The 12,793-nt window shown below is 67.6% G+C and overlaps 1 protein-coding gene across 1 annotated transcript in view; it reads left to right on the top strand.

Annotated features, from left to right (window-relative positions):
- EMIHUDRAFT_101278 (hypothetical protein) overlaps nucleotides 1-11,295 on the top strand; it is a gene marked incomplete at both ends in the record, with an annotated part of 18,810 nt that extends 7,515 nt beyond the window's left edge. The window contains 16 exons of the mRNA XM_005776458.1: nucleotides 261-280; nucleotides 723-916; nucleotides 1,054-1,134; nucleotides 1,188-1,358; nucleotides 1,471-2,001; nucleotides 2,080-4,774; nucleotides 5,063-5,566; nucleotides 5,774-5,823; nucleotides 5,905-6,058; nucleotides 8,660-8,907; nucleotides 9,043-9,785; nucleotides 9,855-9,921; nucleotides 10,174-10,413; nucleotides 10,460-10,828; nucleotides 10,915-10,989; nucleotides 11,056-11,295. Of these exons, the coding sequence (XP_005776515.1) occupies nucleotides 261-280; nucleotides 723-916; nucleotides 1,054-1,134; nucleotides 1,188-1,358; nucleotides 1,471-2,001; nucleotides 2,080-4,774; nucleotides 5,063-5,566; nucleotides 5,774-5,823; nucleotides 5,905-6,058; nucleotides 8,660-8,907; nucleotides 9,043-9,785; nucleotides 9,855-9,921; nucleotides 10,174-10,413; nucleotides 10,460-10,828; nucleotides 10,915-10,989; nucleotides 11,056-11,295 (6,382 nt within the window). The remainder of the gene's footprint in view (nucleotides 1-260; nucleotides 281-722; nucleotides 917-1,053; nucleotides 1,135-1,187; nucleotides 1,359-1,470; nucleotides 2,002-2,079; nucleotides 4,775-5,062; nucleotides 5,567-5,773; nucleotides 5,824-5,904; nucleotides 6,059-8,659; nucleotides 8,908-9,042; nucleotides 9,786-9,854; nucleotides 9,922-10,173; nucleotides 10,414-10,459; nucleotides 10,829-10,914; nucleotides 10,990-11,055) is intronic.
- Nucleotides 11,296-12,793: the final 1,498 nt, after the last annotated feature.

Here is a 12,793-nt window from a genome sequence, read left to right as displayed (position 1 = left end):
CTCCGCAGCCCTCACCGCCGCCGCCCTCCGCCGCCCTCCTCCACCCTCCGCCGCCGCCGCCCTCCGCCATCCTGACCTCCGCCTCCGACATCGCAAGTTGTCTGCCTCCTCCTCTGCCGCACCCCGTTTCTGCCGTCAGCTTCGTCTCCATCAGCCCCTTCGTCGCCGGAGCGATCCCACCGTCCCCCTCCTCTGCCAGCCAGCTGCCGCTTGCATGCCCTCTTGAACGTTGAACCGCTCCCCCCTCCACCGCCCCGCAGGCTCACCGACTTTGTCCCCCGTCCCCTCCCCTCGCATTCCAGACCCCGTTCACCTCCACAATGATAGCTGTTTGCGCACATCCAATGCAACCCTCGGCCTCGCACCAGCTGCCCCCTCCCGCTCGCAGGTGCGGCTGCGGCCATCGAGGAGCCGCGAGACGCGTCGCTGCGGCCCATTTTCCACCCAAGCCCCCGCGCGAGCCCGGCAAGAGAGCGACACAGCCGCCTCGCACCGCCGCCCGGCTTCATTCCGAGCGCCGTGGACGCGCGAGAGAGAGATCGCGGGCGGAGCGCCGCCGCGCCCACTGCGCGACTCATGAGCCCGCGCCCCGCTCATCCCATTTATGCTGACTCTCGCCCGCTGTCGCTTGCGTCCTCCCAGAACCAAAACAACGTGAGCGAAGGCTTGCGGGCCGCGGCGTGCCTTGGTGCTGGGCCTCAAGCTGCGAACGCTGCGAGTAGGTGCGAATCAAATGTCAGAGAACGAGACAGTGAAGGTCGGCATTTTGCCGGCCGAAGACGGCAAGCCGAGCGCGAGCGCCGTTTTCTGGTCCAAGTTTTCGCGCCCGACCGACCCGACGACGGACCCCAACGGCGTCACCACAAACGCGCCAGCTCTCAAGCCGGTCACCGAAGACGCGTCGGCTCTCGAGCCGGTCGCCGCCGGCAGCGCGCCGCTGCCGTCGAGCGAGGAGGCTCCCGAGGAGACGCCCGCCCCGGCGGCGAGCGCCTTGCATTCTGCGCCGTGCGTCTGCCGACCAATCCCTTGACCCACCCCGCTTTTATTGCGTAGGGCGACGCCGACTGGGCTGTCTCGGCCAAGGAGGTGCCAGGGAAGAAGCCCGTCACGGCGCCGATCGCCTCGTACGCTGCGGTGCACGCGCAGAGCCTCAACTATTGACGCACCCATCGCTTGCGCGTGCGCAGGGCATCTTCGACTGGACCACCCCGTCGAACCCGCGCCGCACGAACGGGCGCAAGGGCGCATCCGCCCCGATCTGCCACGTCAAGAACAACTCCCCGGTCGGCTGCAAGAACGGGTTCGGGGCCCTGCTCGGAACGGACGGCAAGGAGGGCACCCTCGGTGGCACCGGCAAGGTGCCCCGCGGCTCCACGCCGTCGACCACAGACTCGGTGCTCGCCGCCTGCATATATGCGGCCTCCTCCCCCGCTCGCCGCTCAACCGCCAGTCTCCCGCCCTCCTGTTCAGGGCGTGACGGCCAACGTCGAGACGACCACGATTACCACGCCGGAGGGCTCCGTCTCTGCCTCCGGCTGGTTCTCTTGGCCCAAGTTCTGCCCGTCCTACTTGCTCCGCCTCTTTGGCATCCTCGCGCTGCTCTGCCTCGGAACCGCGTTTGCGCTCTCCTCGTACTCTGCCACCTCCGCGCTTCTCTCCTCGCAGTGGCACGAGTCCCCGACTTCCTTTCCCGCAGTCAAAACGCCGTTCACGCCGGCATCGCTTAACGGCTTCTGCGAGGTTGGCGGCGACGACACCAGCTCGTATGCAGCCATCGTGTCGACGGACAGCGCGCCCGCCGACCACCCGGTGCGTGCTCGCTCGCGCTTGCTAGTACCGCGCCAGCTCGTGACCAACAGCCCGCGCGCTGTTCAGGGCGGGCACGAGGAGGGGCGCTTGTGGGAAGCACTGATGGACGAGATCGACGAGGCAGTGGGCGAGCCGTTGCGCGTGCTTGGCGAGCCGCCGGCGTCCGTCAAGGACGTTTACGAGAAGCAGCCGGTGAGCGCCCCTCCGCTGTTTCTGTGTGCGAGCGTAGTAGCCCTCTGACGGATTGCCTGTGTGTTTCATTGCGTGCAGGGCGAGGCCGACTTGGAGACCGTCCTCGCCTCGCGCAACAGCACGGAGCGCAAGGGCGAGCCCGAGATTGACTTTGTCGGTCCCATCTACAGCAACAGGACGGGGATCATCGCTCGGGGGCGCGACACCGTCCTGTCCGTGAACGACACATCGCCCGAGTTGCGGCCCGCCGACGCTCGGAAGCTTGGGATGCTGGAGATGCGGAAGCTGGTTGAGACTGGCCTCGGCGCGCCCGTCTGTAGCATGCACGCCGGCGGCGGGTGGCGGGCGAACGACGGATTGGCGAACGATTCTCGAGTCCCAACCAAGGATCTCTTCCTCCAGCGTGGCTGGGCCATCGACCCTCTTCTCGCGGCCACGCTTGAGGAGGTGGCGTGGCCTGCAGAGGTCCGCACCGCTCAGCTCGCCGACTCGAACGCGCTCGAGTCCGATCTCTTCTCGGTCTCAAGTGTGTGCGCCGACTGGCAGCCACGCTGTGCCGCCCCTGCGTGGCACGCGGAGCCTCGCCACGCGCTCACCGACGAGCCCGCCTCCCCGTTCCACTTTCCCTTCACGAGCGGACCTTCCTCTTCCGCGCCTGGCCGCGCCCGACAGCGCGGTCAGCTTTGGGCCGCCTTGCTGCTCGGAGCGTGCTGCGGTGTGCTGCTCTCGGTGCGGCGGAGCACCTCCGGGCGCCTCGTGCGGTGCCGGACGGGGGCGAGGCGTGGCGCGTGGCTGCTGATTCTCGCCGCGCTGCTCCCGCTGGCATGTGCACCATCAGCCTACACGTCTGGCTCGGGCGAGTCTGGCTCTGGGGAGATTGGCTCTGGCGAGGTTGACATCGATCCGTCGCCATCTCCCGAGCCGTCGCCAGCTCCATCGCCCGAGCCGTCACCGTTTCCCGAATTTCCCGAGCCGTCGCCCGAGCCTGAGCCGTCGCCGTCTCCCGAATTTCCCGAGCCGTCGCCCGAGCCTGAGCCGTCGCCGTCTCCCGAATTTCCCGAGCCGTCGCCGCCGCCGTACCCTCCGGCCAAGGCGCCGGTCCCGCCGCCGCCGCCGCCGTCCCTTCCGCCGCCGTCCCCGCCGCCGTCGCCGCCGCCGCCGTCCGCGTCGGGCGAGACTGGCTCTGGGGAGATTGGCTCTGGCGAGGTTGACTCACCGCCGTCCGCTCCATCAATCGACTTCCAGGTCACTGTGGGTGGCGGCAGCTACCCGTCCGAGGTGTCGTGGGACCTGACGTGCAGCGGCGCGTTGATCGGCAGTGGAGGGGCCCCCTACTTTGGCACCCTGTCCGCGCCGCCCGGCGAGTGCACGCTCAACATGTACGACTCGTGGGGCGACGGCTGGAACGGCGACGAGTGGGAGGGTGCGGGCTATACGTTCACGCTCGACTCCGGATCCTCCAGCAGCGAGACGTTCACCCTCGCCCCCCTCCCCCCGTCCTCTCCGTCGCCGCCGTCGCTGCCGCCGCCGGCGCCGCCAATCGACTTCCAGGTCACTGTGGGTGGCGGCGACGGGCAGTCCGAGGTGTTGTGGACCCTGACGTGCAGCGGCGCGTTGATCGGCAGTGGAGGGGCTCCCTATTCTGGCACCCTGTCCGCGCCGCCCGGCGAGTGCACGCTCGACATGTACGACTGGTACAGCGACGGCTGGAGCGGCAACCTGTGGGAGGGTGCGGGCTATACGTTCACGCTCGACTCCGGATCCTCCGGCAGCGAGACGTTCACCCTCGCCCCCCTCAGCACCGCCTCAGCACCGCCTCCCTCAGCACCGCCAGTTTCACCGTCGCAGAATGCATGTGGTGCGTGCGCCGCATGCAAGTGCTTCGCGTGCGTCGGTGGGATCCCTCCGAGGTGCTATCCCTACGATCCTACCGGGGAGGAAGGGCCACCGAACGCTGAGGCGTGCATTGATGTTTCTGGCATTGATTGCTCTCCGCCGCCGCCGCCGTCCTTGCCATCTCCACCCTCTCCGCCCCCGTCACCGCTGTCCGCTCCATCACCGCCGTCCGCTCCATCAATCGACTTCCAGGTCACTGTGGGTGGCGGCATCTTTGAGTCCGATGTGTCGTGGACCCTGACGTGCAGCGGCGCGTTAATCGGCAGTGGAGGGTCCCCCTACTCTGGCACTCTGTCCGCGCCGCCCGGCGAGTGCACGCTCGACATGTACGACTCGTACGGCGACGGCTGGACCGGCAACTTGTGGGAGGGTGCGGGCTATACGTTCACGCTCGACTCCGGATCCTCCGGCAGCGAGACGTTCACCCTCGCCCCCCTCCCCCCGTCCTCTCCGCCGCCGCCGTCGCTGCCGCCGCCGCCGCCGTCGCTGCCTCCGTCACCGCCGTCCTCTCCGCCGCCGCCGCTTCTGTCGCCTCCGCCGCCGCTGCCTCCCCTCGTCGAGCTCGACTTGAGCAGTGCTTCTACTTCACAAAGTTCCACCGATCATGGCGGTGTTGCTTCCCGAGCGGTTGCCTCGTCGAACCCAAGCAGCAGCTGGTCCGACGGAACGTGCACTCACACAGCTACCTCGCCTGACCCATGGTGGCGCGTGACGTTCCCATCCACCTACACGGTGGTCGCTGTCCGCGTGTTGAATCGCGGCGATTGCTGCTCGGACCGTCTGAATGGGTTCACCGTCAAGGTATCGTCGTCGACTTGTGCCAACGATGTGCAGATTGGCCCTGGAGAGAACAAGCTCGTCACTTGCGACGCAGCGGGTGATACATTGGCCATCTCGCTGCCGGGCAGCAGCCGAACTCTCACACTTTGCGGGGTTCGCGTCTACGTGCTGCCGTCGCCGCCGTCGCAGCCGTCTCCGCCGTCTCCGCCGTCTCCGCCACTGCCGCCGCCGCCGTCACCGCTGCCGCCGCCCTCACCCCCTCTTCTACCCGGCATGGTGCAGCTGAGCTGTGATTTCGAGGTCGACACTTGCGTCTGGACCGACACCGCGCCAGACGGGTACCTTTGGACCCGCACGAGCGGCGGCACTCCATCGTCCAACACAGGCCCGAGCGGCGACCACACCACCGGCTCGGGCTACTACCTCTACACCGAGGCCAGTAGTCGCTACAACAAGCTGCACCGGCTCGAGAGCCCGCTCTTCGCGCTCCAGCGGGACGCCACCCTCTCCTTCGCCTACCACATGTACGACGGTAATGGCTATAATACCATGGGCACCATCTCCTTCGAGGCTTACGACGACGAGACGGGCTGGACGACGCTCTGGAGTCGGACTGGCAACCAGGGCAATAGCTGGCTCGACGCGGCGGTGATCCTACCCGCCTCGGCGACGAAAGTGCGCTTCAACGGCTTGACGGGAAATGGCTGGAGCTCGGACATGGCGCTGGACGACGTCTCCTTCTCGCTTGCGCCGCCGTCGCCGCCGCTGCCCCCGCCTCTGCCGCCGCTCTCCCCGGACTTTGTCGCCGCGGCGAGCGAGGCCGAGCTCCGCAACCTGATCGAGGACGCTACTTCTACTGCGGCCGACGTCTCCATCTACCTGCCGCCCAGTGCAGAGTTCAAGCTGTTCAGCCAGATCAGCTGCACCTCCAACATCAAGGTGACCGTCGCCAGCAGCGGCGAGGGCGCGACGCTCGACGGCCAGAGATCGACCGGGCTCTTTAAACTCGAGGGCGGCTGCAGCCTCACCCTGCGGGGGCTGACCCTCGTCAACGGGAGGGTGGACTACGGCGGCGTTGTGTTCGCTCTCGGCGCAGGCGACGTCGAGATCATCGAGTCGACCGTGCGGGACTGCCATGCTAACATGGTGCGCCGCGTAGAGCTAGCCGCCCTGCAGCGCCCCGCTGGGCCACGGCTGCCTCACCCCGCTCTCTCCTCGCAACCGCAGGAGGGCGGCGTCGTCTACGCGAGGAGCAGCGAGTTGCTCTCCATCGCGAGTGTCGACTTCATCAACAGCAGAGCGGGTTACTCAGGCTCGGTGCTGTACCTGCAAGACATCGAACAAACCTCCATCAGCGACGCCTCCTTCACCGGCAACGACGGTACCAGCGGGCGCCCCACGATACAGACTATCAACTCGCCGATAGACTGGGGCTGCCACTTGGGCCGCTGGATGCCGACCAAGGGCGCCTTTTTCGGCGACTTCAGCGCCCCCGAGTGCTATCTTTGCCCCGCTGGCTACTATGGGGCAACGAGCGACCTCACCAACTCCTCCTGCAGCGGCCAGTGCACCAGGGGCCACTTTTGCGAGGAGGGGACCGCCGACCCCGAGCCCTGTCCGGTCGGCACTCGCATGCCCGCCCTCGGCGCGGCGAGCAATGAGAGCTGCATCCCGTGCGCTCCGGGCCAGCATCAGCCCCTCGCGGGAGAGGAGGAGTGCCTTCCTTGCGCAGCGGGCAGCTTCTCTCCCGACGTCGGCCTCTCCGCCTGCGACCCTTGCCCTCGCGGAGGCTACTGCGACGAGGCGGGCGCCGCCACACGCATGGTCTGGGAGCCCTGTCCCGCCGGGACCTTCAACCCGGCCAACGGGTCCAACTCGAGCGCCGCGTGCGAGTCCTGCCCCGCCGGGACCGCTAGCGCAACGCGGGGCGCGGAAAGCAGCACAACGTGCGGGCCGTGCCGGCCAGGCACCGTCGCGGTAGCGGCGGGCCTCTCCGAGTGCGCCAGCTGCGGCGGAGGGACGTATCAGAATGACACGGGCGCTACGGGCTGCCGCGTCTGTGTGCCGGGCCACTATTGTGCTGAGGGCGCCGCGGCGCCACTGCCGTGCGAGAAGGGCAGCTACTCGAACGCCACCGACCTCGCCGCCGCGAGCGAGTGCACCGACGCCTCGCCGGGCCACTTCGCCACCACCGGCTCCACGCAGCAGACGCCGTGCGCCAAGGGAAGCTACGCCGCCACGGCCGGCCTCTCCGAGTGCGAGCCGTGCGAGGGCGGGACCTACCAGCACGACACGGGCGCGACGGGCTGCCTCGCGTGCGAGAAAGGCAGCTACTGCGAGCCGGGCGCGGCGGCGCCGCTGCCGTGCGACGCTGGCAGCTACTCGAGCGCCACCAACCTCTCCGCCGCGAGCGAGTGCACCGACGCCTCGCCGGGCCACTTCGCCACCACCGGCTCCACCGAGCAGACGGCGTGCCGCGAGGGCAGCTTCGCCAACGGCACCCGCAACGACGCGTGCGAGCTGTGCCCCGAGGGGTACTACCAGGACCAGCCCGCCGCCGCCGCCTGCGTCCGCTGCGCTGCTGGCAAGTTTTGCCCGGTGGGGTCGTCGCGCGAGCTGGACGCGCAGTGCGCGGCGGGCACGTACGCGAGGTTGACCGATCGCGACGGCGACCCCGAGTGCCTCGCTTGCCCCGCCGGCTCGTCGTGCGGCGGCGGGGCGGCGCCGCCCTCCGAGTGCTCGCCGGGCTCTTTCGCCGCCACGGCCGGCCTCTCCGCGTGCGCCAGCTGTGCGGGCGGGACCTACCAGGGTGAGTCGAACGCGACGAGCTGCCTTCCGTGCGACATGGGCAGCTACTGTGAGCCGGGCGCGTCGAGGCCGTTGCCGTGCGAGGGCGGGTCCTACTCGAACAGGACGGACCTGTCGGCCGCGTCGCAGTGCGCGCCCGCCGATCCGGGCTACATCGCCGCCCGGGGCGCCACCGAGCAGACGGCGTGCGGCGAGGGCAGCTTCGCCAGCGGCACCCGCAACGAGGTCTGCGAGCTGTGCGTCGAGGGCTCCTACCAGGGCGCGACCGGCGCGAGCGAGTGCACGGACGCCGATCCGGGCCACTTCGCTACCTCGGGCGCCACGCAGCAAACGCCGTGTGCCAAGGGCAGCTACGCCGCCACGGCTGGCCTCTCCAAGTGCGAGCGCTGCGAGCCCGGCACCACGTCTGGCGTCGGCAGCAGCGCCTGCAGCGAGTGCGCTGCAGGCACTTACGCCGCCAATCGCGGCCAGGGCCAGTGCGTCCCTTGCCCCCATCCCCTCAGTAGTGAGCGCGGCGCCGTCATCTGCTCCGTCTGCCAGAAGGACTTCTACCTGCTCAAGAGCGCCGGACCGGCCGACATCTTCTCCTCCCCGACCGACTACTGCAAGCCATGCCCGCCAAACGCCGAGTGCTCGGACGACACCTCTCTCGCGACCCTCGGCGTCCCAACCGGCTACTGGCGCGCCAGCCCCTCCTCCGCCGTGCTGACGGCGTGCCGCGACCTCGGGGGCGACAGGGCCGGCGAGGCGCGGTGCGCCGGCAACGAGCACGGAGCCAACCAGGCTTCTCGCCTTTTGGAGGAGGCGGGCTCGGACGAATACTGCGCCCCTGGCTTCAAAGGCCCCGAGTGCCAGCTCTGCGCCGCGGAGAATCACCACCTCGTCGACGGCGACGAGTGCAAGGAGTGCACTCCGCGCGGCGCGGCGGCGGGTCGCATCGTCGGCATCGTCCTCGGCCTCTGCGTCGCTTGCGGCCTCGCGGCTTGGGCCTACAGCATGACGGCCTGGCGGAAGGAGCCGTACATCGGCCCAATCTCTCGCTTTGCAGACCGCTCCGTCAAGTACTACGTCGGGGTCGGAATGACGGCAAAGCTCAAGATCCTGTTTGGCTTCTACCAGATCTGCACCGTCCTCTCCTCCACCTACTCCGCGCGGCTGCCGGACAAGTACACAGGCTGGACGGACAACTTGGCCAACGTGATCTCCATCGACTGGTCTGGCTTTTTCCTGCCGGAGCAGTGCCTCGGCTACGCTCTGCGGCTCCTCGCCATCGCCCTCTCCCCCGTCGCCCTCATCGCCCTGCTGATGGTTGCGGGAATAAGTCTGCGGCTCCACGGCTGGCGTGCTGCCCCGCCGCCGCGCGAGAGAGCGTGGTACGCGGAGGCGGCCCTCGGCCTCCTCGACCTCACGCCGGCCGGTTTGGTGCTCATCTTCTGCTTCGTGCCCTCCATCAGCGCCTCCATTTTCCAATCCTGGTCGTGCCAGGCGCCCTCTCACAGCTGACTGCCGTTGCTCACAACCCCACACCCCTCAGTCCTCGCGATGTTCTGCTGATAGGCCTACACCATCTCTCCGCCAAACGAGCCCCTGCGGCAGGTCTCCTACATGCGGCAGGACGCGAGCGTCGAGTGCGGCTCCGACGATCACGGACCCATCACCGGCCTCGCCATCGGCTTCATCGCCCTCTGGCCCGCCGGCTCGCTGGTCCTCTTCACGTCGCTCCTCGCCGCTTGCTACAAGCCGCTGCAGTCCAAGACGCCGAATGCTCTGACGCGGGCCACCGCCTTCCTGCACCGGGAGTACAAGAAGACCTGGTACTGGTGGGAGGCGGTCGAGCTGGCGCGCAAGCTCGTGCTCACGGGCTTCGTGCTGCTGATACCGGAGGAGCGAGCCTTTGTTCGCCTCGTGGTGGCGACCCTAATCTGCTCATGCTACGCCGTCGCGCTCGCCGTCGTGCGGCCGTACAAGCGGGTCGAGGACAACGTGCTCGCCGTCGCCACCAGCCTCGTGCTCCTCCTCCTCTTCCTCGGCACCAACTGGAGCACCATCTTCCTCGGCATCCAGGAGCGCTCCGGGATCGATGATGCCAATGCAGTCCTCGGCTTCCGCAGCCTCAATGTGATTGTCGACTCGATGATCATCCTCGTTGCAGTCGTGCTCGCCTTCTTCCTCGTCGGCGCCATCGTCGCCGCCCGCCGCGTCGCCAAGGTCCCCACGATCCGCCTCGTCTCGACCAAGCAGCCCCCCGAGATGAGCATCGTGAGGGGCCTCACGTGGCACCTCTTCAACAGCCACATCTGGTGAGTCATGGAGGCAGAAGAGGGAGCGAAAACAGCCGGCGTGACCCCCGCCCTTTCCCAAACGAATAGGTCGACCGGTCAAGACGCCGTCAAGGTCATCAAGGGTGAGCTCCAGCAGCTGCTGCCGGACATCAAAGTCTTTCTCGACGCGCGCACATGCTCCAGCAGCGCTAGCTACACAAACACAGCCCCTCTGACGCACCGCGGTGTGCTCATAGGTAGATGATCTGAAGGATATTGGGGCGCTGGAGGAGTACATCCAGCGCTCGCAAGCCATCCTCTTCTTCCTCTCGAGGGGCTACTTCCGCTCCAAGGCTCGCCTCTCCCTCCCACCCCACCTCTACCGCACCCTGGCCCCAAGAACTCGCGCCTCTCCCGCGCCACACAGAACTGCCTCCGAGAGATTCGCTCGTCGCTCGAGAAGGACAAGCCGCTCGTCCTCGTCCAAGAAGCGGACCCTGAAAAGGGCGGCGGGACGCTCCAGGCGCTGCGCGACGAGTGCCCCGAGGACCTACAGCCGGCCATCTTTGACAACGACTGGCCGCTCACGATTTGGTATCGCATCGATGAGTTTCAGCTCATCTCCCTCAAGATCATCGCCGAGGCGCCGCCGGCCACAACCAGCTCCGTTCTCTCACTCTACCTCCCGGCCAACCCCACTTGAACCAACCTAGGCGGTGCTCCTCTGCTCGCCCAACTTTCTGGACAGGACGTCCCTTCCGCTCTGCGTGTCGGGTGAGCTCGAGAGCCAGTCGCTCGCCTTTTCCAAACCGTGCACGCTCTGGGCCTCTCCTGCCAACGCGGGGTCGCTGACGCTGGCCAACGAGATCGCCGCCGCCGTTGCCGGTCTCAAGATCTCCACCACCGATGATCGGCCGGCCAGTGCGACGCACATGCTTCTCTACCTCAACGAGGACAGCTTCGTCAGCGACGAGCGGCTGGCCGAGCAGGTCAAGCAGGCGCGGGAGGACAAGCTGAAGATCGTCATCGCGCACGAGAATGACCCGGACCTCGGCGGCTGCCAGTTCTCGAGGTTTTTCGAAGTCACACCGCAGGAGCGAATGTCTCAACGTGGCGCCCGTCCCGAGCCACCCCTCCTCCCCCCAACCCTCTTCCCCCAACGCCGCAGGAGCTCATCGCTGGCGGACTCTACAAGGACCTGGCAAAATCCTGCTTCCCCGGCCGCCACCGCAAGGCGCGCGCCGTCTCCCCCACAGCGAGCGCTCCCCCGCATCGAGCGTGTCGTGACGAGGGGCGTCCCTGTCCGCAGGTGTCGCTCGTGCTTCTGGCAAAGAGCCTAGGCGCGACCCCCGCTCGGTCGCGGGCGGACCTCCTCGTTTCGGGCAGCGTCGCTGAGGGCAGCATCAGCCTCGCGAAGCGCAGCCTTGGCGGCCTCAGCCGTGTGTTCGGCAAGATAAGCAGCCGCAGCTCTGCGGAGGATCCGCCGCGCGACGGCGCTGGTGTCGAGGCGTCGTCATCGGCATCGGTGCCGGTGCAGCAGCAGGTTTGATCGGTTGCGAGGTCGTGCGCAGAACGTCGATGACCGGCAAACACGGGACAATTAGTAGAGCTAGCTCGCACATGGCGCATCCTTTGGAGCCCCAGCGACTAAAAGCGAGATAAAGAAAACGCGCGTGTTTGCGCGGGCTGGTGGCTGTGTGCCCGGAGAGCTGCGTCGCAAAAGCACGAGCTGGCAGCTGGGCATTGCGTGACATGGCCGACTTAGGCGACGGCGACGTCCTGGAGATCCATGGCGATGGGGGGTTTACGAGGGGTGAACGTGAACAGAGTAGCCAGATCGCTGTCGATCGTTTTACGGCACGCATGGGGGGCCTCCCGGACGTATGATCCTAGCCCAATAAGCGCCACGGAGCAGATTTGGATTTTTGACAGAATTAAATGCACTGCCCCCGCACGGTACTACAACTAACGATCGTAGTTTTGGGGGCGGCGCCCCTAACGGCACCACACTGACGCAGGACAGCCCGAGATTAGCCTAGCAGTGACTGGGAATCGCCTGCCGGTCGGCTTGGCACGAGCCAAGCACTTGGGTGGCCGTCAACCGAGTCCGAGCGGCGCCTGAGGTGGGTGCCACGGCGTCCGCACGAAGGCGTGGCGGGGTGAGGAGCCAGGGGTGGTGAACACCTCCCCGACGGGCGCGCGGCGCGCCGGATGGTCCGCCGAGGCCGCCGCCGCCCCGGCGGCGGCGATGGGGGCGGCGGCGCCGACCCGGCCGGCGTTTGTCGGCTCCACCTACAGAAGAGCAGTCTCTGTGGGTCGACGATACTAACTCGATAGTAACGCTGAGCGGTGCTGTGCGACGCCGCGTCGTGCGCGAGGCGACCTCCTGAGGCTACCTGAGCTGGCAATGGATGCCACCAGGACGCACGGCTAGCAGGAGCCAGTCGGGCATGCCCTGCTGTGGAGCAGAGCCTGCTGGCGCACCGGCGATACTAACTCAGCGCGCCGCGAGAGGCGAATCTGGGCGACTTTGGAGGCGCAGTTCTCGAGGTTGCCGTCGACGATTGATGTCGGGTAACTTGTCACTGCCGTCCGGGAAGCTCTTCTCTCAGCAGGCCGAGCGCCGTGGCATCGCGCGGCTCGCAGCGCTGTCGCGGCGCCGAGAACCCCCAAAAATCGCGAGACCTCGATACTAACAAAGACTACGATACTGGAGGTAGCGTTGTTGCCGCCTAAGAGGAAGTACGTTTCTACCCTTATAAGTCTCTCGTGTCGGCGCCGACGCTCTTGGTTTAACCGTAGAACGTCCCAGCCGAAATCCGCCCGCCACGATCGATCAGTCCACAATCGTCGGCCCGCAGCGACCCGCAGCGATGGATGCCGCCGCCCCCCCGGCCCCTGCGGCTGACGCGCCGATGCACGACCGGCCTCCGTCGGATGGCTCTCCGGCCTCTCCGGCCGCTGACGCGGCCGCCCATGCTGCTGCCGATCCGGTCCCTCTCACGCTCAGCGATATCCGCACAAGCTACGACAACTTCGAGGTCGCC

The sequence above is a fragment of the Emiliania huxleyi genome (genome assembly GCF_000372725.1).
Source record: "Emiliania huxleyi CCMP1516 unplaced genomic scaffold EMIHUscaffold_28, whole genome shotgun sequence".
NCBI lineage: Eukaryota > Haptophyta > Isochrysidales > Noelaerhabdaceae > Emiliania > Emiliania huxleyi.
This window is presented reverse-complemented; position numbering and strand designations above follow the sequence as displayed.